This window comes from Apostichopus japonicus, chromosome 20, assembly GCF_037975245.1.
Source record: "Apostichopus japonicus isolate 1M-3 chromosome 20, ASM3797524v1, whole genome shotgun sequence".
NCBI lineage: Eukaryota > Metazoa > Echinodermata > Holothuroidea > Aspidochirotida > Stichopodidae > Apostichopus > Apostichopus japonicus.
Genome location: NC_092580.1, coordinates 32,965,723 through 32,988,003, shown reverse-complemented (window position 1 = coordinate 32,988,003; position 22,281 = coordinate 32,965,723). Strand labels below are relative to the sequence as shown.

Here is a 22,281-nt window from a genome sequence, read left to right as displayed (position 1 = left end):
TCTTCTCCAGCAAATTAACCTGGGTTGATGAGAGATGTCTTCATCAATTTGTGAAGGGTGGTAGGGGGAAAGGGGAGCGTAAGTTTTCATTTTCTTGAAGAGATAATGTTCGTAAAGAGAATATTTCCTTTAACTGTGAAGTTGTCCATGCTGTTCGATGGTCTTTATTGTACGCAAACCAGGGCTTTTGAAACATACGGCAAGTATACTGCCGACAGTCATAACTCTTACTGTCGGTATGGTTAGTGTGCCCACAGCTATTATTCAACTGAGATATTATCGATAGTTTTGCATCGATAGTTTTACGTTTTATTCATTCTCCATCATTCAGCTCTTCTTCAGGATCTAAGTCTATCCCAACATCACCAGCGGAGGAACGAGACATCATGGAATCGTTGCTGCAACTGAACGGCTCACAATCTCAATCTAGTATAGAAGAACTTATCCAATTACAAGAAAAACTATTCGGACAAAATAACAACAGATCTTCACAGTTTGCCCCCTCTCGGCTATCAAATCAATCGGGCCGTGAGAATCTGAAGAATGGTCCCGTCGGCACAGTGGAGAAAGAACAGACTATATCGCGGCCCATGCCCCACGGGACACCTACGAAAGGTAACAGAAAGATGTCAGCAGATGATACAATATGGAGTGTTTGGGAGGAGACGGTTTGATAGACAAGAAAGAGAAAAGGAAGGAAGGAAGGAAGGATGAACATGATGCATGGAGTCGAGGTAGGGGTTTGGCTTTAAAGGGAATGTGTGTTAAGATCATGAACAGTGCAGGAGATGGGGTATGTCATTGTAGGAATGAGATGAAGATGATAAACCAGAGGCGGCCCATGGATAGAACAGAAACAGAGAAGAAGATGCCGGTAGTCCTACAAGAGGAGGTAAAGATACTGGAGATATGAAATGAATGTATTCAACAAAGAGAAACTGGTTAGAGGTCATTTGTAATCTGGTCTGTTACTGTTCTTGTATGCATTGTTATTGTTTATTCAGAGAACAGTTAAATATTATGGTCAGTGACACATTCACAGACATGGAGAAATGTGACTATTGAATCTTTCGTGTGACAGGCCGGCCCAGGTATCCCCTAGCATCGTTAAGCTAAGGTATTTATGTCTTGGGTTACTCTGTTGGAGTGATATTGAATGACATCTTAAGGCCCTTTGGCCATAGATGATAAGACTCTTTAAAGATGCTGAAATCATTATCAGATAGTTTGGTCCTGTGTCCAACATACGATGTTTGTAGATAGTGTATACCATTGATAATTATTTGAAGGAACACAATAGATATTTCTGACAGTTTAAAACACAACCCAAAGACAGTCAGTGTTTTAATTTTGCTGAGGATATGCAAGATAAATCCACACAGCTGCAAAATAATCTACCTAGCTCTTTGCAAAGGTCATTTTATCAATATAGGAGAATAGAATTATATGTATAGAACAGACCTACACATAACTCGCCACCACAATAAGAAACGACTGGGTTTGTTGTATTCCACGATTGATATGGTTCACTGCGTAGGCTAGTACAGTGCAATAACTTTAACAATGATCACACACTTTATGTATTTATCCCCACTAATAACAAATTTTATCCATTCTGTAGTATTCACTTTGTAAAATGAAATGTAACTAAATTCACAATTTAATATTTGGATGCAATTGTAGGTCAATATTCTTTTCCCTATGTGATGTATATATTTTTGTTTATATCCAGCATGACAATTAACTCTGTCCTACCCCCAAGGGTATACTAGTTTGCATTGAGGAAGTATTCCAATTTCAATTCTTGAATGTGTATTAAACACATAAACGTTCACTTACAAGATACTTTGCAATAGATTGTATTCACAACCATTTTGTATAAATTAGTTCTTCAAATCCATCATAAGTTTACGCAGCTGTAAAAGTAAGAATTAAGGGATAACGCCAGGCATATCAGCTTAAAGATATTCATAGTCCATGGTTTAGCTACAAGCATTGTATACTATAGCTAATTAAATTTTGTAGCTTTGATCTTTGATAGCTGTTCTCGTTCTAGCTATTCTCATTTTATACACAACTGATGTGGTATTTTTAAAACTTTGATACTCACAACCAAAATAACCAAGTTTTCTGCGAAAATCATAGCCAAATTCACTACTTGTCCTTACCACTTTTCTATATTCATGACTTTGTTACTCCATGGTTTGAAATGTTAATTGTTATGGTAATGATTTATTGTATTATTGATACAGTGATGACCTCAGGGGGAAATCCCTACTATATATCTCTCTTAATAATATAGATAGTTAATTACTGTAGCCTTTAAGTGCCATCTTGCCTTTATCAATTTCGAATTTGATCAGGTTTCATTTTTTTCATGTATGCGACATTTGCAATCACACTCTCCCCTGTAGAACAAACACCAAAATGCATTAAATAGCTTTGTTTACATTTTTGGTATCAGTGAAAGCTAGGTTCAAACCTATCGGTATCCATGTTTTTTAAAACTATCAAAGTTACTCCAAAGTTTATCAAATGTTTGTAGAAAAGTTTTGATGAAGTATTTTCAATATGTCATTTCATTGTTCTTGGCTGTGGTCTAGTGTTTACGGTGAATACTGGATGACACCACAAAACCCATGTGACCAGGTTTAAATCATTTTGTGCCTTTTTAAAGATTGACCATCAAATGATTTGACATTTGTAATACCACAATATACTGTAATATTACACCACAGTTAAAAATTTCCTGACGACACACGTAACATTACTTCTTCCATCTCTTTGCCAAAAAAAATATGATAAAATATGCCAATGAATTTCTAAATTTACTTGTACCAAAAGACAAAATAATTTTGCAACTGAAATTTTCTGACTGAAGTAGTTTCACACAAAAAACTAAAGTTGATGCATAATTCTTGAGTAATATATTTACATCTTCTTTCTCCAAAGTCTTTTGAAAACTTTATCCGCAAAAGAAAAACTGTGATCACTGGTTACATAGTTTACAAGAAACTGTAGCTTCTGGAGGATGCAGTATGCAGACCTGATAAGTAAACATACGTGGTCATATGTGTGGGCATATACTTGGTGGTATTTATGGTCATATGTATGATCACATATGTGGTCATATGTGTGGCTATGTATTTGGTGGTATTTTATGGTCATATGAGTGATCACACTCAGATTTTCAAGTAAATAAGTAACCCTTGTTGTTAAACCTATTGACTTTGGGGTTGAATAGCTTAACCAACTGACTACTTTAATACTCTAGCAATGTCTAGCTGTACAAGTGTTTAGTTGTTGTTAAATTTAGAAAAGGCAAATGGTATATATCACTGGAAGATGGGCTTCACATGCATCTTTGGCTTCAAAAGGTTTAAGTAAATAAACTCTTCCTGGAGGATTTCTACAATCATACTATAATATCATTTTGAAAATAAAATGCATATTTGTTTTGCCCTTAAAATGTTGAATGGTACTTACAGAAGTGACCTTGAAAAGGTATTGACTACACATTTTAGTGGGAATGGTTCCTGCCCCTAAGTTTATGCATACTGTACATTTCACACTTCTACGTACTTATACTGACATTGTGAATATCCTGGGCTACTTTGTTCCCATAACTTTTCAGAATTCCTCAAACTCTCAGCATGATGTATTGTTGTTATTAGAATACAGTAGAGAATGGTAAAAGCATTAGAAAATTGCCTGGACTTGCTCTGTTACTATGGTGTGAATAATTCATTCCTCTATCAAATATAAATCACCCAGAATTCATATTTGACCTTTCATATTGAGTCATTGAAGGGGAATATCAATTCCATCTTTTAGGGTATTAATGTGTTTTTTTATCTTTGGTAAAAGTGAAGAAAGTGTGTGTAAACTTTAGCATGTGCCTTTCTACATTCAAAACAGTGGTAAAACTCCTCACAATGAAACCCCACATTTGTATAAACTGTTGCTGTTCAACTTCAGACGGATACAATCTACTTTAACTTTTAGCAGTAGACTACGGAAAGTATTCAACTAGAAATTCTTCAAAATATGAGAGAAAAAGGATCACAAAAAAAATCACTTCTTAATGCAAGTATAAGTAATGTGAATATTGTGACAAGTAATGTGAATATTGATATAGCAATATATAAGCAGAAAAATGAACGCTTATAATAAAAGCATCGCTGTTGATGACGGTAAGAGAAAGACAAAATTATAGGAGAAGACGAAAGGAAAATAATTTGAAAAATGATTAAAATGAAAAATGATTAAAAATGATTATAAGAAGTTGGTGTACTTCTTTGTTTAATGACTGGATTGACCAGTTTAGAGGCCTTTGCTTTGCACAACATGTTGATTTGTTTATTACTACGTACGTGAAATGAATTCTATAGCTTGCACAAGATAACCCCTCAAAAGCATCAACAATGATAATGAATTTTGCAGCCAAATTCAAACAAAGAGCAAAGATCTTGTTTGTATTTTGAGGAGATATTTTTCGGTTAAGCGATCAAGCAGTTCTTTGATTCATTCCAGCAGTCTTCCTGACAAAAAGAGTTACAATTTCTTTGAAAATAAAAGAATATATTTTTGGAATGTTCATAAATCTGTTATTAAAAATGCTTTCTCGTTAAATTTCTGCGAGGCTAATTGTCTGTTGCGTTTGAGTTCCATTATAAATTTACTTTTGATTTCAACGACACCCTCTCTCCCTGCCTCCCACCCACTTCCCCTCCCCTCCTCATTCTCTCATATAACATCCACTTTTTCTTGGCTCTGTTCCAAGAAGGATGTTTTTGTTGAGAGTCAAATTCATTTTGACCTTTTGAGGATCTTGAGAGAGATTGGTTTAATCTTTACCAGAATGCAAAGAGGACTTTGCAAATTTGTGTATGCCTAGCTGCTGTGGTTAAACTCAAACATATTGGTAAGATAATGCACCAATTTAGTGCCTTGGGGCTATATGATGCATTGCACTATGCTTAATGAATATGCATGAGTTTAAATTTAATTTTAAATTTAAGTTTAAATTTTAAGAATTAAATTTTGGTCTTTGCTCAATCCAGACACCCTTCCTCCCCTCCCTCATAGTTTCTTTGCAGTTCTGATTTTGTCAAGTAATCAAACTGATTTGAAGTTAAGTTTTGAAGAGCAAAACAACCTAATTTGCAGCAATGTCTAAAACTGATTTACGGTCCTGAGTTTGCATTGAGGACAGAATGAAGTATAATATATATTGATAAAATCTTGTGTGTGGTTTACATTATTTTGTCTTACTTGCTATGTATGCATAGGTTCATATTTAAATAGTCTAGTCTTTTTTGTTTTTTTCCTTCTTTTTTTTCTGTGGTCTAACTTAAAATATTTTATTAAAATATTTGTTTCACAGATTTGTAGTCTAGGAATGCCAAAAAATCTACGATGAGTGATGTTTTATTATTTGTGTTTAACGATTTTATAGTAATTCTTTTTGTGTATTCAATAAGGTGTGGAGCCAATCTTTGAATCTGTACGATTATTAATGTTATTTCAGAAAGATCCAGTAATGAGAGACAGGGAGAACCAATAAATATTTTGACTTCTTGCAATAAACATTAGCCACCTTCTTTCCTTCATTCTATGAGTGTATGACTATCCTATAAATTATTTATCAATAAGTTCTGTATTTCTGTATTTCTGAACAAAACTAATTTGTTGTGTCAAGTAAAAGGTTAAGGTATATATATTATATATATATAAAAATATACATATCTATATATACCTTAACCTTTTACTTGACAACAAATTAGTTTTGTTCAGAGAAATCATTCAACCAGCTGTTTTTGGATATTTAAAGAAGAAATCAAAGGAATTTCAATAATGGAAATCTCAATTAACTGATCAGGGTTGAGACCAGCATAGTTAATTGAATGAAAACAAGGTGAAATATACAGTGGCTTACAATAGACTTTGACCTTGAAACTGACCTTTGAGTTTTAGAATATGAACTGAATTAATACACGCAGCTGCGAGTCAACTTTAAGTGTACATATGGGCATGGCAGCTGTTTTATTGCCTTTGTTAATTCTGTGAAGACATTTTAATTAGCTTCAGCATGGATATCCAAAACCAGATCAATTTTCATGGATTTTGTTTTAATATCAAATAACTGTTGAGCATCTTTGCTTGATTTTATCTTATTACATATTTTGGGATGAATAAACTGGGACACTAAATAGAATGGTTCTTTCACCCTTATTCTACCTTCAAAGAGACAATTTAAGCATCTGTAACATGTTGTTTTCTACATGAAATACGAAAAGGTATTTAAGTAGGGTATCTATCTTCCACACATCGATGGATGCTTGCATAAAATTACTGGTATTGATGGAGGGGTAGAGGGTTGGGTCTCTGAGGTTTGATCAATTCCCAGGTAGTGGTGAAGAACCATTTTGAGTTTGGTCAACAATTGTTTTGATAGGTTGATCAAGATTTGTGAAGCATAAATATTTCTGTAGTGGGCAAAGAACTTGCTGATAACTAGAGCAGCCATCTGTATCCATATATAGATATACCCTAGTTAGATAGGAGAGGAGCCAGTTAAGTACAGACATGGTTTGGTCAGGTGACATCTTCACAGTCAGTTTCAAACTGAACGACTTAAAGTACTTAAGGTTCAACCTCATAGAAATCTTTCTTAACTTGTAAACTTTATTGAAATACATTAACCAAAACCAGTGCTGGCAAAACATTTAGTACTGCAGAGCTTTGATGGAAGCAAACTTCAAAGGTTCTGTGACAACCTTCCCCTACTACCCCCCCTCCCCCCTCCCCCAAAAACCCAAGAAAAAAGAGAAAGCATGAAGAAATTGAAATTTTTTCTTGTCATGTTATTGAGTCCATGCGATGAGAAAGGAATAAAGTATCTGGTCCTCGTTTACTGTATGAAATAATAAACTACTAATTTACTTATTGTGAGATTATAACATCTGAAAGATCTTAAAGTATTGAGAAAAGCTTTGAATATAATCATTGAAATACTTGCAGCTAACTAAGTACTGTAACAGTGACAAGAAAAATGCATTTGTGGAAGAATCTACTATTCTGCTATGTAATAACTCACAAACATCAACCAATCATACAGTATGTATGAATGAGTTTGAACGCTCATGCTTGTGTGTCACAGTGGTGACTTTCCCACAATGAAATGCTCTTTACAGATATGGTGATGATCTCCTCCCCCCCCATCCCCCACCCATCCCAACCCTAACCCACATACTACCAAACAGAGACACACAGACTGGATTGGACATGTTATGGGAACATCACCCAGAAAAGAATCAACTCAATCATAAAATGGGATGGAATTAAATGAATTGTTACAACCCTTGCCATATACTCCAGTCAAGAATTTAGTGTCAACATTTACAACAAAATACCCAATAATAGTAACTATGCAATCCCCAGATTAATTATTCCATACACTCCTGATCAATAATCAATCAATCAATCAGAAGACATTTATATAGCGCCAAAGTCAACATAAATTGTTCAAAGGCGCTATTAGCCTTGGTCATTGGTAACTTGTCACACCCTCACACCAAAGTGTGCGCAATTCAATCAATCTCTCCTGGGGCACCACAGTGTACCACAACCACGTGTCCCCGGGGGACTTCCCATAGGGTGCAGCCAGAAACCGGCGCATGCAACTATATTTACAAGTTACCTCGCAAGTCCCCATTTATACACCTGGGTGAAGTGAGGCAATGGAGATAAAGTGCCTTGCCCAAGGACACAATGCAATGATCTGGCCAGGGCTCGAACCTGTAATCCTTAGATCACCAGTCCACTGCCTTAACCACTTGACCACAACGCCCTCCACAAATAGTAAAAATACAACCATCCTTTCCAATCCCACATCCCATTCCCACCCCCCGCTCCCACCCACCCAACTTGGTAAAATGAAAGATGTAATGTCATGGGTTAATACTTATCAACTGTTTACAATCACTACAAACTTGTCAGTTAATGATAATGCAAATGTACTTGAGATGTTTGCTTTTTTAGATATACCCCACCACTTCCTATAGAACATGTATCCATGGATACCAATGTCAGTACAGTAGATGTAAAACCATTTCCTGATGTAAATGATATGTAAATTAACATGACCCTAAGCCTCATTCATGTTTGACAAGTCATTGTATTTCAGAGGTAGTAATCTTAGCTGGGATACATCAAGTCCGATTAAACCTTGCAAATATTATTTCAGTTGCCATTGGCCTATGGCACTCCTCCCTCTGCCAACCCCCCCCCCCCCCCAACATCCCCTGTCCAACACTGATAAAAGATACAAAATGATAATAATGCATATATTAAAATATAAACAGAACATACTGTTTGCTAAAGTAAGGCACATAAGAATTTATGTTAATTCTATGAAAAAACAAGATATTAAATACTACATCAGCAATGAATATGAACTGTCGTATGTGATGTTGCCTACTGCATATCTTGACCAATTTCAGATATAAAGGCGGGTAAAATTGAAAGACCATCTGCTGATGTACTACGGTAGACTGAACAGAAAAGAAAACATTCCATACTACTCTTCACATTCTGGAAGTAAGAATCTTGAGGTTCTATCTGGTAGTTTCACACCATTTTCAAAATTTATTTTGAAACTTTGAGAATTGTTGAATCAGACAATTCTGCCTAAATCAGCAAAAAATACCCAGAGACTGGCAGTAAAATTCTTGCTCAAGTTAGAGAGCATGGGTGACCATAACTAGACTTTTTAGCATATATGAGATCACTTTCTAGCATATATGGGGCATATATTGCTAACAATGATATGAACTTTTGTGTTGTACAACTAGCGTGGCCTTGAGATGATAGTCCTTGTCATCAAACACACTTAAAACCACTCAAAGGAATCTTGAGAGTGGTACAGTATTAATATTTGTGTTATTCAAGAACTTCCACAAACTTTAAAAGTAAAATTCCTTAGAGGGTCCATTCTGGACAAATAAAGGCTTTATTTGATAATCAAACACTGTCTCAAGATTTCTTCTTGTTTACATCAGGACTGTTTAACAGAGAGCAAACAATGTTAGCAAATCACTAGTGGAGAGTAAACCTAACAAAGCTCCATTGTCTGTAGGAAAACAAACTTGCTCCATCTTACTTTTAACGAAGGCAAGAAAATATACGCAATTAAGAACAAAAACAGACTTTGAAGATACTGTATATATGTATATAATGAGATAATATCAGTGTTAAAGTGAAACAGTATTGGTCTGACGAAAGTAAGGACAGCCAACTTCAATTACCAGAGGCGAAAAACATAACACCACCAATATCTCCCATTTCTAATTATTAAAATTTCATAATCTTCACCAAGTGTTCATCATTTGATTTATGAGAGAGTTATTCTCGAGGACATGTACATCGTTGGTCTTCTGGGACGTCCTTCATCACGCTCTCAATGTGTTTGCCACACCCTGTAAAGAACAAACAAATGCAATATGTTGCAATGTTCCAGCTAGAGGTCAAGCTCCCTCCACATTCCCCACCCACCCCCACCCCCCTCCAGCATCAATGTTACTGGACTCATACATTTGGCAGCATAGCTCCCTTCACATCCCCACCCCCCTCCAGCATCAATGTTACTGGACTCATACATTTGGCAGCCCAGCTCCCTCCACACCCCCAACCCACCCCCACCCCCTCCAGCATCATTGTTATTGGAAAATACTCTACTATATATCGAACTGTCATTTTATATTGGGTGCTGCTTCTGGAGGGTCTGCAATAAATACTAAATAGTTAAATCTGTGTTTCATTACCCATTCCCAACCCCCCCCCAACCCCCACCCTCCTCCCCTCCTTCCTCTTCCCTACATTTCTGAAGAATAGTTCTGTACATGTTCCTATGAGCAACTGTGCTCTCTCCCTATCAGATTAAGCACTTTCATGTTCCAAATACTTTCGACCCTTACCCACTTGTTTGTTAAATTTAGTGGGACTGCTGGATGAAGTAAAGGGCTAGAATCAAATCACTTGGAATTTACACCCTAAGCAAATAAAATAATTCCAGCCCGAATGCCTTATTGATGATTATAACTTTATTTACACACACACACCCACCCACACACACTTACAGGTAGGGTGTCTCCAAGGTCATACAATGATATAGTACTGGATGAAAGACTGACAATTTTGAACTTTTCATCTAACAATCTAACATTCACAAACCACTGGTAAAAATATCACCCTCCTGTTATGATTAAGTATTATTTTCATATTTGTTTCCATTTTTAATTTGATATTCATCATCGCAAACTGTCTGTTCGTTGGAAGAGACTGAGAATGTGGGCAGGTTGGTTTTTAAACCTTAATGATAATATGAAAACCAGGCAACTCAACATTAGTCCTCAGTTAGATTTAAATAATAAAATAACTGATGTATTCTGTTTATAAGGTCAAACCATGAGCCCTAGCCTCTCTTCCTTTTTTATTTACCTCTTTCAAGAATAGAAAGAAATATAGAAAGTAAGAAACAACCATACCAGCAGCAGCTTACCAAGCACGGCTTTGTCCTCTGTTGTTTTTCATGTTTTAACATCAAACATGTCTATGCTTATTAAATGGGAATTTGTAAGACTAGCACTGTGGTTCAAGTGTACACAATTTACCCTTGTTAAACATTGTTGGCAAGATATGTAGTAAATCCCTGAATATGGTCAGGTTAGTTTCAAAGTACATGATGTCCCACACAGATTACCAGAGATTCCATAAGGGCAGTAGTAGAAGACCCACTTAAGGTGGCCAGTTCTGATATAACTATTGTATTTCTAGGGCAATACTCATTCATGAATGAACTTGGAACTAACCTTTCCATGTGGTCTTGTTACATTTCTGGCAGGTAGCTTTGAAACACATGATGACTTCTTGGACGATTCAAAACCTACGAATTAAACAACGAAACAGCAAATTATGGCAGAATGGTATGGGAGGGATAAATCTTTGTCTAGAAAACAGCAAATAATGGCAAAATGGTATGAGAGGGAGAAATCTTTGTCTACAAAACAGCAAATTATGAATGAATGGTATGGGAGGGAGAAATCTTTGTCTACAAAATAGCAACATATGGCAGAATGGTATGTGAGGGATAAGTCTTGTTTAAAAAACAGCAAATCATCTTTGTCCCCAAAATAATTAGCTAGAGGATGATCAAGCAAGCACTATCAAACTTCTATGAATCACAATTTATATTTCAGTGGTATCCAAGTAATTCCAAAATCTTGCTCTAGGGCCATTAAATTTCTTTGAAGGTGTATCAAATCTAGCAAGATAAATGTCACTATGAAGCTGTACTAGCCTTCTACTGAATGCAATTCTTGACAACAAATCCTGATTTGGCATTAACTGAATTTTCATCAGTCGAATATAGGCATCAAAGCAGACACTATGGTAAGGGCCTAACGTAACAACTTTTCATTCTTTTTATTGTTGCGATTGACCTCAAGGGTAAAAAACATTGAACAAAGTGCAACAAACGCTCTTTGACCTATTTTAACACTTACACAGTTACAGGCCTTAGTGATATTTATTGCAGTAAATAACAAACCCCAACCCACTCACAAAGTACACAATCTACAAAGGATGACAAAGTTCACAAAACTTCACACGGAAACGAATGACAACAAAAGATAAAAGTGCCTTCAGACTAGGCCTAGAGTAAAAACTCACTAGCCTACATAGCTAGGCAAGGTTATCAACCTTCTTAGAAGTGTGTATTTGAACAAAAGCTTAATATTAATTAGGCCTAGGCCTACGTTATAATTTTTAAGTCTGAACCTTTCTTAAATTAGAGGTAAATCGGCCTGTCGGTTGAAACACCTTCAAGTTCAAAATATGCAATGTTGTTTCCAAATGCCAGGGTAAGTACTGTAGGGCTAGCTGATGTTAACCTTCGTTAAGTTAGGCCTAGATCTAACGTTAACGGTTTGCTGCACCTTTTGTTTGTCCAGTTATTCAAAGATGCGATTGTGCGATATCTGCTGAATTGACTGCGAAAATACTCACGTTAAGATTTAGTAACAGTGAACGGATGCTCGTACTAGGCCTAATACCAGTATAATAGTAAGCCAATTGTTTTTCACAGGCTCTAACGGTAGTATAATTCGTACTGTGTACTATAGTTTCAATGAACATTTTACTACGCTACCTTGGAAATTGCCGTCTAAAATAGGGGACGCTAGAACGAAATACAATAATGGTGATTGTGTGGTAGCGCGGTCGCCAAAGCAACTTATGTAAATAGGCGTACACTATGTGTAAATAAAGTGTCGCGAAACTAGTCTTCGAGTAGTTTATTAACTAGCCTGTTTTGATAACTGTTTGTATGTCAGCATGGACCTTCGTCGTATTATGTTTTGATGTAGCACACGTTACGACTTACATAATATATTGAACTTGGTGGGTTGCTGTAAAATCTTCTCTTCGAATTACGTCACTTGGTAAATTACTTTTTGCATTTTAGTTATATATTTTGATCAAGTTTTTGCCTATGCCTTAAAGTAACACAGTAACAGTATGTCACTCAGTCTAACCATGGCATGTTATTGTAGGCCTAGACTATGCCTAGTCCATAAAAATGGCATACTGTAGCTACTGTACGCCTTGTCGAGGACCTATACTCGCCGTCATGGTTAGACTCAGACATACAGGTATTTCAAATACAATTAAGAGTCCATATGTTGTGCACACCTTTTGATATTTAAGTGGATCTCACAAGTTCATGCAGCCTAATGAAGAACTTAGAAGTTTAAGTTGGAAAGCATGTATCATTCCACTTAGAGTTAGACCCCTAAGCTTTGAACTTGAAGCTTATTACTAACAAAAGGCCAAATTTACTGTATTTAATAAATGTTACCAAAAAAGGTAGAAACTTTGAATAAAGTAACCTTGCATACTTCATAGTTTTTGTATTTATTCTTACAGTTTTAATGATGGTTGATGTTGAGTGGTCTGACTATGGCCTCAAGAGGCTCTTCAACCCAGAAAGCTGGGAATTCCTCCCAATCAAAGACCAGCTAAAGCACTACAAAGCCAGAGATTTGCATAAAAGCAAAGTCTTTGCCACGGCAAAGAAAATATGGGGTTCAACAAGGATAAGGAAAAGGACATTTATTGCACCACCTATGAACAATATGGAAGGTAAAGACACTGACATTATGGTGCAATCGTCTCCACGGATACCTTCTTCAGAGGGTCAAAGGATCTTCTTGCCTGAAGAACCGAGAATACTAAGCAAACAAGAAACACAGGAACTTCATCAGAAGGTACACAGACCACATTCCTTATTTCCTTTACTATCGCATATTGATTTTTTTTATAGCTCTGCCCATAAAATGTGAAAGTAATAGACTATATTTTACTTTATGTTTAATTTGATAATTGTTTGTCTTCATGTGTCTAATTCTTGGCTAAATGCATGACTAATTGGCTCAATTGAATGTGAAGCTTGCCCTAACTGTAATTATAAAATAGTTGGCTATTTGCTCATGATTCTAGACAGTTTCCTTCCTTTCCACAAACTAAGTTGTATATGTATTTGATTTTTAGCCAGAAGAAACTTGCAACTCCATAATAATTTGTATTAATTTTATTTTTTCACTGCGATATTTCCATCATCCAACTGTAATGTTAATGCATTTCCATGGATCTTATTTTGGTCAGGAATTAGATGTGAAGATGGCAGATTACAAAGGATGGCTGAAGACTCGAGTGAAGTTGAGAAATGGATTAGAGACAATGGGCCTGGGAGAGAAGTGGCTCCAGGGAAAACCAGAGCTTACAATCTTGGAGCAGAGGGTACTCAACAGAATTGTACAAAGAAAGATTCAAAACATAGAACAGGTTCGTCAACAGGGTTGGAATAAGGCTACCCAACGGAATTGTAATTTGTACCGTGACTGTTTACTTCTTGTTCCTCAGAAGACGAGGATAGTTTCCCTTGGGATCTTGGTTTCTTGGTTTACAGTAGTTTCACCTAGATGCATGCTTAATTCCTTTCAAAATGCAGTATCAATGTTAACAGCTGTATTTTCATGTATGTTGTATAACTCAGAAGTGATTAAGTGACACTTGATACTATTTAAGCAAAGACACTCAATTCAATTCCTCAAGAAAGGAACCAGACCATTGCCACCCTCATCCCATTCTGGACCTGATGAGACCTCCATGCATAAAACACAACTTTACCATTCAACATTTATCTTCCCTTGAGATTACAAAATAGCTTCATGTTAGCTGAACATTATGTCATATTGTGTCCTGGGAATCATTTATCTAAATTCATAGTTACTCATAATTCACTGGTATGCCAAAAATGACCCAAATTTTTGTAGACAGAATCTTACAGTATATTCTAAGAGCTTCATGGTTAACAATATTTCAAAGACTTGATAAAGGCTATGTGTAAAGGTTTAACAATAAATGATTCCCTGTTCAACCACTAGCAGTCAATGGCTGTTAAACATAATATTCTGTTAGAAACAATATTTTACATTTGGCATTCCATTCTCAGTATTTGTACTCACTCCTGAAGCTATAAATTCTCACCTGTTTGTCTGCTACATTATTTACTTTTATTTTTGATACATGATAAATGTTTCTCCATTCCTTTGCCCATTCCAGTCCATGGATATGAAATCAGTGTCACCCATATTGGATGAAATTAAGGAGGTACTGTGACTTTATCAGGATGGTCTGCACTGCACAATGATTGAAATATTGCCTTCTTTTGGTGTCTCTTTTGTATTTATAGTGGCTTTTCCTTGTTGCACACACAACACTTTCCTTCAAAGTTGTCAACTATTTCTCGCACAATAATTGCCTTTCTCAATCATTCATTATACATAATTCTTGGTGGACAAGTAACATTATATCTTGGAAAACTTGGCAAGAAACAAATCTTGGTCATTTTGAACAGAATCCAATACTTGCTACTTGCCTGTTCAGTAGTATTTACAATTATAATATTCTGTTTGTTGGCTTTACAAGGTTATTCTGATTCTGTAAACAGTATAGCACGGAATATTACCCTGTCTGCCTTTCCAGATTGGCACAGACACACCCCCCCCCCCTTGCCATCCCTCATACTTTACTTTCGCATAAAGTTTTTCTTTCACATAACAAGAAATTTATGTCATGTTTTTTTTTGTGTTAGTTTCAGTTACATTCTCAAACTGATTCTTCATTCTTGTTGAAATATAATGAAATTTCCTATATTAATGTGACAAAGTCTGCACCCATTTTTTGTCTCATTCATTTGTAATTTTTTTTGGGGGGTTTCTCATTGTTTGGTCTTCCATTGTATGCACTACCTAGTCAAATATTCATTTACTATCAATGCTAACAAATTGAGAGAGCAAACAAGCTTGCTTTGATGAGTCAGTGTAAGTACAGTTTTACTATGAAATTAAGAGAGGGCAGAAAGTTTTAACAAAGTCTGAGATGGTTCACTGTGTTGGATCAAGGGTTTTGCTGAGCTTCAATGGGAGTAATTCTAGATTCATACAAAGGCAGTGAAGTTAGGAAAGCTAACGTTTAACCACTAAATTATTGAGTAGTTAAAAATGAAACTCTCGAAAGTTGCTTTTAGTCTGTTCTCTTCTGCTGTAATCAAAAATCTGATAAAAAATAAATTTAAAAATACACAGTAACTCACTGTTTAGTTACTTTAAGGCGTTTAAATCTCATATATCTTTGAAACTTTTAAACCGAAAACAACAATACTACAAAATGTTTCCACAGGAAGGTCCAAAGTTTGCATTTATAATACCTTTCTTGCTCTATCTGAGAATATTAATTTAGTTTATCTGTCATAAAAGTGATTTGCAAATAACTTATTGTAATCGTGTAGTGGTGTTAGCAGACAAAAGTTTGGGACACTAAAAATCAATCAATCAATCAATAATTAGAAAGTTTCCTTCAAAAGGAAAGGTTTAATTATCGATTGGTTCACCCTACATTTAATTTTGGTGATTTAATATTTCTTTCCCTCTGTTTGATAAATACTTAGGACAATGATATAGCCATCACAAGTCTAGCTGTTCCATCTCGAAGCCCACAGCCAGATTTAGTCTACGACCTACCAGAGGCGGTGAAAATAATCGCTCGTCACTTAAGTGAGAGAAGACTGAGAGTTGTTGACCTCTTCGCGCAGGCAGACAAGGATAAGAGTTGGAGCATCACTCGACAAGAATTTAAAAACTGCATCAAAGAGGTACCTTCAACCCTTGGGAATATAAATTCTCCACAGTTGAAAAACCTACAGTATCTTAACAAGGTTTTGCTTTGTCATAGAGGATCTCCTCCCCCCCCCCCCTTGCCCCTCACACTTGACTCTGAATTTTGTGATTCATTTTCAACATGATTTACAACAGGTGTGCGAGAGAGGAATTAAGTTGGGGTGGGGGGGGGGAGGGATTTCGGGCGTTAGTGAGATGTGTGACAAAAAGAGGTTCTAATGTATGAAAACATGCCTATCAGTATTTTTAAGAAGTTTAGGGAATGTGGCTCCCGGTTCCTCCCTCTTTTCAATAAAATTCTACTCGTAGTTTACCAAAACAGGTAGTACACACTCCATTAATGACACCAAACATTTTCTAAGGTTACAATGTAAAAATGAGTCCTTTGTGAACAAAAGTGGATACTCTTCCTATATGACAAAGTGGCTCCTCTCCACTTTCTGTTACCCCCTGATTTACAAATTACTTTTTCGAGCTATGAAATGTCTGCATTTAGTTCATGCAGTTAGCCAAGAATATGATTTACAAAAATGTTTAGATTTGGTTCGTCCTAAGCATCTCAGCTTTACCATTAGATCATTATTCAGGTTGGTTTCTTCTACAATTTTTTACTCGTGTTCGATCATCTGTCTAAGCATTTCTGTTTTTTTTTTATCTAGGCTAAAATCCCACTCTCTGACATCATGCTGGATGAATTAGTCGATAACCTGGACAAGGATGCCAATGAAGAGATTGATTTTAGAGAGTTTGTTGATGGCATCAAATTCTTCAAGTTGGGAGAAAGGAGGAAAGCTAAGGCTGAGAGCCGTCTTGGTAAGTGATGACATATTCACCACTTTATTGCTACCTTGATTTCAATTTTCACTTTAATAAGTCATTTTGTTCATCCGTAACATTGTTTCGCTAAAAATTAAGTATCTCCGTAGAGATTTGTTCTTTCCACTTCAAGTTTGTAGTATAGTATAGCCCAACACGACAGATCCCACCTTTTTGGTTTCGATGATAATCCTAACCTATGCATTCATGATGGCGTATGTGTGTGTGTGTTTGTGACGCCCAGCTTGTAAACACGATACCTCAAGAAGGCAAGTTCAGACAAATTTCATAATTAGTGTGTAGAAGCCACATTGAGTACAAGAAGCCTATTGTATTTGGTGGAGGTTATTTGGGGTCACCAGGGGTCAAATTGTGAAAACCTTGTAAACACGATATCTAAAGAAGGGAAGGTCGGACCAACTTAATATTTAATGTATAATAGTACCACATTGAGTGCAAGAAGCCTATTGTTTTTGGTGGAGGTCAAAGGTCATTTGGGGTCATCAGGGCTCAAGTTATGAAAACCTTGTAAACACGATATCTCAAGAAGGGAACGTCAGACCAATTTCATATATCATGTATGAAAGTACCTCATTAAGTACAAGAAGCCTATTGTTTTTGGCACATGTTACATCAACCACAATGCATTTTTGCATTCTGGTTAAAACTTTGTCATCACCAAGTTGCTGCAAGGATGATAGGAAATTGGAAAACTTTATCGTTTGCAAAATTAGTCACCGTTTTCAAAAAGGCAACTGTTATTTTCATAATGCATCTTTCCAACATATATTTTATCACAGATCAAAGAGCTAGAGATATCATGGAGTCTGTTTCGAGCCCCTCAAAGAGACTACTAGATTCGGAGAGACCGAGCCGTGTGGCATCAGCAGTCTCAGACACGTCCTTTTACAGTACTTCGTCAGCTCTGTCAGATTCCTCGTACCTGAGTGTACCGGCCATCGACATCACAGAGAGACGAGAGCTAGCTCCAGACGACATGATTGAGAAGAGGAAACGGGAACGGCATTCTGCCAAAGGGGTAAAGTGATGAAGATCCTCTATTACCACCAAGCTGTAGCATTTGATTTAGTGGTCGGGGATAGAGTTACATACATAAATAATTTTCTTTGATCCACTCTTAAAAAAAAAAGAGTTTTAAATATCAGGTTGAGAAAATGTTTTAAAATATAATCAATTTTTAAGACTGATGAAAACATGGATGAAGCAAGTTACAATTTGAAATCATAATTTGAGCGAGGCATTATCTGAAAATGGTCAAAAATAGGTGCAAGGTTAATTTTGAAATTTACAAAATCTTTGCATGAAATTTTAAGTGGTATACCCATACATCTGTCTTGTATCAGAATTTGTCACAGACTCCTGTAGTAATTACATTACTACAGGTTTAAGAAATCATTTGATAACCATCTTTAGCACTGGGATTATCTTTTCAAGATATTCCTGGTTTCATTAACAAACCAGTAAACTTTCACAAATTTCAACCCAAACTGTTATTTGACTATGGGGGTGGTCAGTGCTTAATTCATAAAAAAATAGAATTATCACAGAACCATTGAAACTAATGATAAACACCAACCAATATATTGATGCCTCTACAGTAATTTGATATCCTGTATGTAATTCTCAAACAAAAAGTACCAAATTCAAAGACACTTAATCACTGTTTCATCTTCTTCTTCATCCTGAGCAGGGACGGCGCAGGAAAGACGTTGACAAGGTTCGAACCGGAAACCGTTTTGTGGACAGACACAGCTTGAAATCAACCCTAGGTGACGACGTGCGGGAAGATGTCGATCGTTTCCGAGAAGCAAGATTGAAGGATTACTACAAACTGTGCAGCCTTTGTAAAGACAGAGAGATTTCCTTAACGCCTAACTTACTCGAGAGAGGTAGGGAACGTCTTTAGTTTTGCAGTGATATATTTTTTTCACGTACAGATATTGAGAAATCTAAATATATTTCATTTATTTATTCACAAATAGGTTTTGAGGAACATATTCAGGAACATATAAAGGTTAATTTATAGTTCAGTTTCTTCTGAAAAACATGGAATACATTGCAAGAATACATAGCTTGGAAGACACAGGTCGACAACAAGTTTGAATATGGTTCTAAAAATAATTTGAGCAGAATTTCTGGGAATTACTAAGAACTTTCTGAAACATAGAGCTGGTATTTGCAAGATGACTTGTAGCCTCTCAAGCTCTCAATGCAACCATAAACATTGCACACACACACAGGCAAAAAACAAAAGTGTGAAATAAGCAGAACCAAACCTTTGGATTTGGACCAATTGATCAATCTCATTAAATTTCAATGACATCTTACACATATATATATATATATATATACATACAGACAGGTTGTACATCAAGGTGTTGCACACTTAACACACAATAACTTCATTTAGTACAATGCGTCACATGACACAAGTACCAGGAATGTTTTCATTCATGTGTAATATGATATATTTTGAAGCTTATTCAGTCTTTTTTTTTCTCTCTTTAACTTTCTTTCACAGCATTACTTTATCCAGGAGATAAACCTCATCGCAGGATAAGGAAAAGAATCGCCATTCCTGGTCCGGGACTTTTATCCTGTCACTTTGCAGACCCTCCAGCGCCACCTGAGAATCCAGACGATGATCTGGACTTTGACAAGGTCTTTTACAACGATGACGGAGAGCCCGTCATGGAAATCAAACATTCTTTCCCGAAGGCAGAGGACGTCAAGCCCAACGTGGAGATGCAGAATTTACCGACTGGAAAAGCTCTGGTGAGGTCCAAGATCAATTCCTGGTTGACGTTTGAGGACTACGTGCGGTTAACAAGGTGAGATATAGCCGCTTTATCAGTTCATGTGACTGTTCAATAGATCATTGATTCATTGAATAGATATAATGATTGATTGGAATTATCAAGAAATAACCAAGAAGAGTAAATAATTGATACATTTTAGGGCCAGAGGTATGGTTCATAGGGTCAGCTGGGAGATGGTACAGGCACAGTGATGATTCAATAATTAGTAGGCACAACAGTGGAAGCCGATGGATTAGTGTCAGGCCAAAACCCAGTGTATGGACCTAGGCACAGTTGATGGTACCAGTCAAACATAAGGTTTATGTCAATCTTGTGCAAATGGTGATGGGTATAGTCACAGAATAAAACTACAAAATTCCTAAGATTTAATTTCATACCTCTTTGCTGTTTTTATAACCACCTCCATACTTTCTCGTTCGCTTCACCTTCTGTTTTGAATAGAAGCAGTATAGAAAGGCTAGGTTGGTGGAAATGAAGCTACAGGTTTGCTTAAATCCTTTGTGTCCAACTACTCTTAAAATTTTAAATTTGTATCCTAATTATGCAAAGAATACAAGAGTAAAGTCAAAGAGTTTGCTTATTTTCGTGTTGTTAGACATGATCAAATGAAACATAATTGCATTCATTTTTATATTCCAAAAGATTTAAGACAAATAGAGAAAGAGAACTCAAGAAAAAAACAAGATTCCAAGTGTATCTAGTCATTTACAAATTCTCATTTTCTGCATCCTTTTTGTTGTTGTTTTCCAGCCATCTTGGAAAAAGGTATGTGAAGTTGAGAGAAACTGAACAAGAGGTGGATCCATTTTGGCCGGGACATCTGTTGGATAAAATACAACTCTGCATGGACGACCATTCAAGGCGCCCCACCGATAGCCTCTACAGGATCAGACGACCCCAAAAACTGATTTATCCAGGGAAACACAATCACGATAAATGGTGGCCAATCAGCGATAGGGGTTACATGATGCCAGGGGGTATAGAAAGCAGGAAATGTTACAACATTGACTATAAATGAAATGAACAATTTATGGAAAGACTTTTGTGTTGGGAAGAGATATGTGTGAATTTATTAAGGTGCAATATTATGCTTGTCTTAAATCAAATACCAAAGAAATTTGATAGTTTATAACAAATTCTTTCTAATATATTGTTGTTTTTTATGGGGGGGGGGGGGGGGTTGATACTAGGTGGGAAAGATTATGCCAGTATACTTCTGTGTGCTATAAGTATATGTTATTCAGAAACATTGTACGAGAAAGGAGCTTAGGATTAATAACAGGTGTGTTCTAGAACAATACATACATAGCGTCAAGCAGTTAAGGGGGTATACTTTACTTTAATATGGCATATTTTACAAGTACATGTATTATTGAAGGTCCAACAGTTAGATATTGATTAATTGCTAAATTATGGATTTGTGATTCGGTGCAGAGCGATTATGGAAAAGTAGAGAAAACTTTTTACAGGGCTCTTGGAGCAATTAATTAACTGTCGTTCATTGGTGCTTTGTTAATTATGCTTCTTGAGATTAAATTAAATGCAAACAGGTCAGCAACTTTCAGGCCTAAGGATTATTTTATCAACTGAGCCAGAGCGGTGCAGTCATTTGGACCAGTGGTAGCCATAGCGATATACATGACATTCAAAAGACGTAGTTGACTTGATTACTGCAGTAGTAACCATGTAATGATTACCTCCAATATATGCTTAGATCGGAATTGTCATTCAAATGAGCTGATTTGCAATCATTTAGTCACTGCTGTGTAAATTATATGATTTCCACATATTTTAACGTTCTAAAAAGAGAAGAATGAGAGAATAATATCGCTGTAAACTCAATGTTGAACTACTGTCGTTATTCTGTATAAGGCGTCTAATACTGTAGCTGTTGACATGTAGGTTTCATATCCTACTGTATAACTAATAACAGTGTGAGATCTGTCCTCAGTTTTCCTCTCCCCTCTCATATTAGCAGTCACACCTTACAGCAACATTATAATCATAGTCAGTCTTGCATTTCTGTCAGGTCATAAAAGTCTAATGTTTTTACATTCAATTTTGTATTGCATCTGAGGAACTGACCTCTGTTTGTTAAACCAGCCACTTTTATTGATGAGCCTGAAAATACTTAAAAGTGGTGTAGAAATAATAACAGAGATTCAGATGTTCACTTTTTGCTGCAAAATTGCTCAATACATAGAAGTAGAGCAAGTACATAATGTAATATATGTATATGGTAACCTACAGCATGTAACGTGGAGTTACAACATGCTTTAGGTTACCATATATGTATTATATTATACATATAATATAAAATAAAATAA

The 22,281-nt window shown here is 36.1% G+C and overlaps 2 protein-coding genes and 1 long non-coding RNA gene across 9 annotated transcripts in view; 2 read left to right on the top strand and 1 right to left on the bottom strand.

Annotated features, from left to right (window-relative positions):
• The window catches only part of LOC139960985 (uncharacterized), a 91,368-nt gene extending 85,774 nt beyond the window's left edge, over positions 1-5,594 (top strand). For all 3 annotated transcript variants that reach the window (XM_071959732.1, XM_071959735.1, XM_071959733.1), the window contains exon 21: positions 332-5,594. In XM_071959732.1, the coding sequence (XP_071815833.1) occupies positions 332-674 (343 nt within the window). In that variant the 3' untranslated portion in view covers positions 675-5,594. The remainder of the gene's footprint in view (positions 1-331) is intronic.
• A 1,251-nt stretch (positions 5,595-6,845) lies between these two features.
• On the bottom strand, positions 6,846-12,200 carry LOC139961834 (uncharacterized). Of its 3 annotated transcripts, none has more exons than XR_011791037.1 (3): positions 12,067-12,200; positions 10,872-10,945; positions 6,846-9,479 (listed from the first exon to the last, which is right to left on the bottom strand). It is a non-coding gene; the product is annotated as an uncharacterized lncRNA (long non-coding RNA). The 3 variants fall into 3 exon arrangements; XR_011791038.1 differs by having other exon boundaries at positions 11,997-12,141; XR_011791039.1 differs by lacking the exon at positions 12,067-12,200 and adding an exon at positions 11,839-11,977.
• A 125-nt stretch (positions 12,201-12,325) lies between these two features.
• On the top strand, positions 12,326-21,065 carry LOC139961831 (EF-hand calcium-binding domain-containing protein 12-like). 3 transcript variants are annotated; one of them, XM_071961383.1, is made up of 10 exons: positions 12,326-12,459; positions 12,985-13,325; positions 13,723-13,902; positions 14,683-14,730; positions 16,070-16,273; positions 16,958-17,111; positions 17,915-18,153; positions 18,826-19,024; positions 19,657-19,966; positions 20,705-21,065. In XM_071961383.1, exons 2-10 carry the CDS (start codon positions 12,990-12,992, stop codon positions 20,970-20,972), a joined length of 1,938 nt encoding a protein of 645 aa, XP_071817484.1. In that variant the 5' UTR covers positions 12,326-12,459; positions 12,985-12,989; the 3' UTR covers positions 20,973-21,065. The 3 variants fall into 3 exon arrangements, with proteins under 3 accessions (XP_071817484.1, XP_071817483.1, XP_071817485.1); XM_071961382.1 differs by having other exon boundaries at positions 12,346-12,500; positions 20,705-21,063; XM_071961384.1 differs by lacking the exon at positions 14,683-14,730 and having other exon boundaries at positions 12,346-12,500; positions 20,705-21,062.
• Positions 21,066-22,281: the final 1,216 nt, after the last annotated feature.

Bases quoted from the DNA above. Each gene is read 5' to 3' on its own strand.
- LOC139961831 (XM_071961383.1), top strand. From the start codon at position 12,990: ATGATGGTTGATGTTGAGTGGTCTGACTATGGCCTCAAGAGGCTCTTC. The intron at 13,326-13,722 runs GTACACAGACCA...TATTTTGGTCAG, and splicing joins CACAGGAACTTCATCAGAAG to GAATTAGATGTGAAGATGGC. The intron at 19,967-20,704 runs GTGAGATATAGC...GTTGTTTTCCAG, and splicing joins GACTACGTGCGGTTAACAAG to CCATCTTGGAAAAAGGTATG.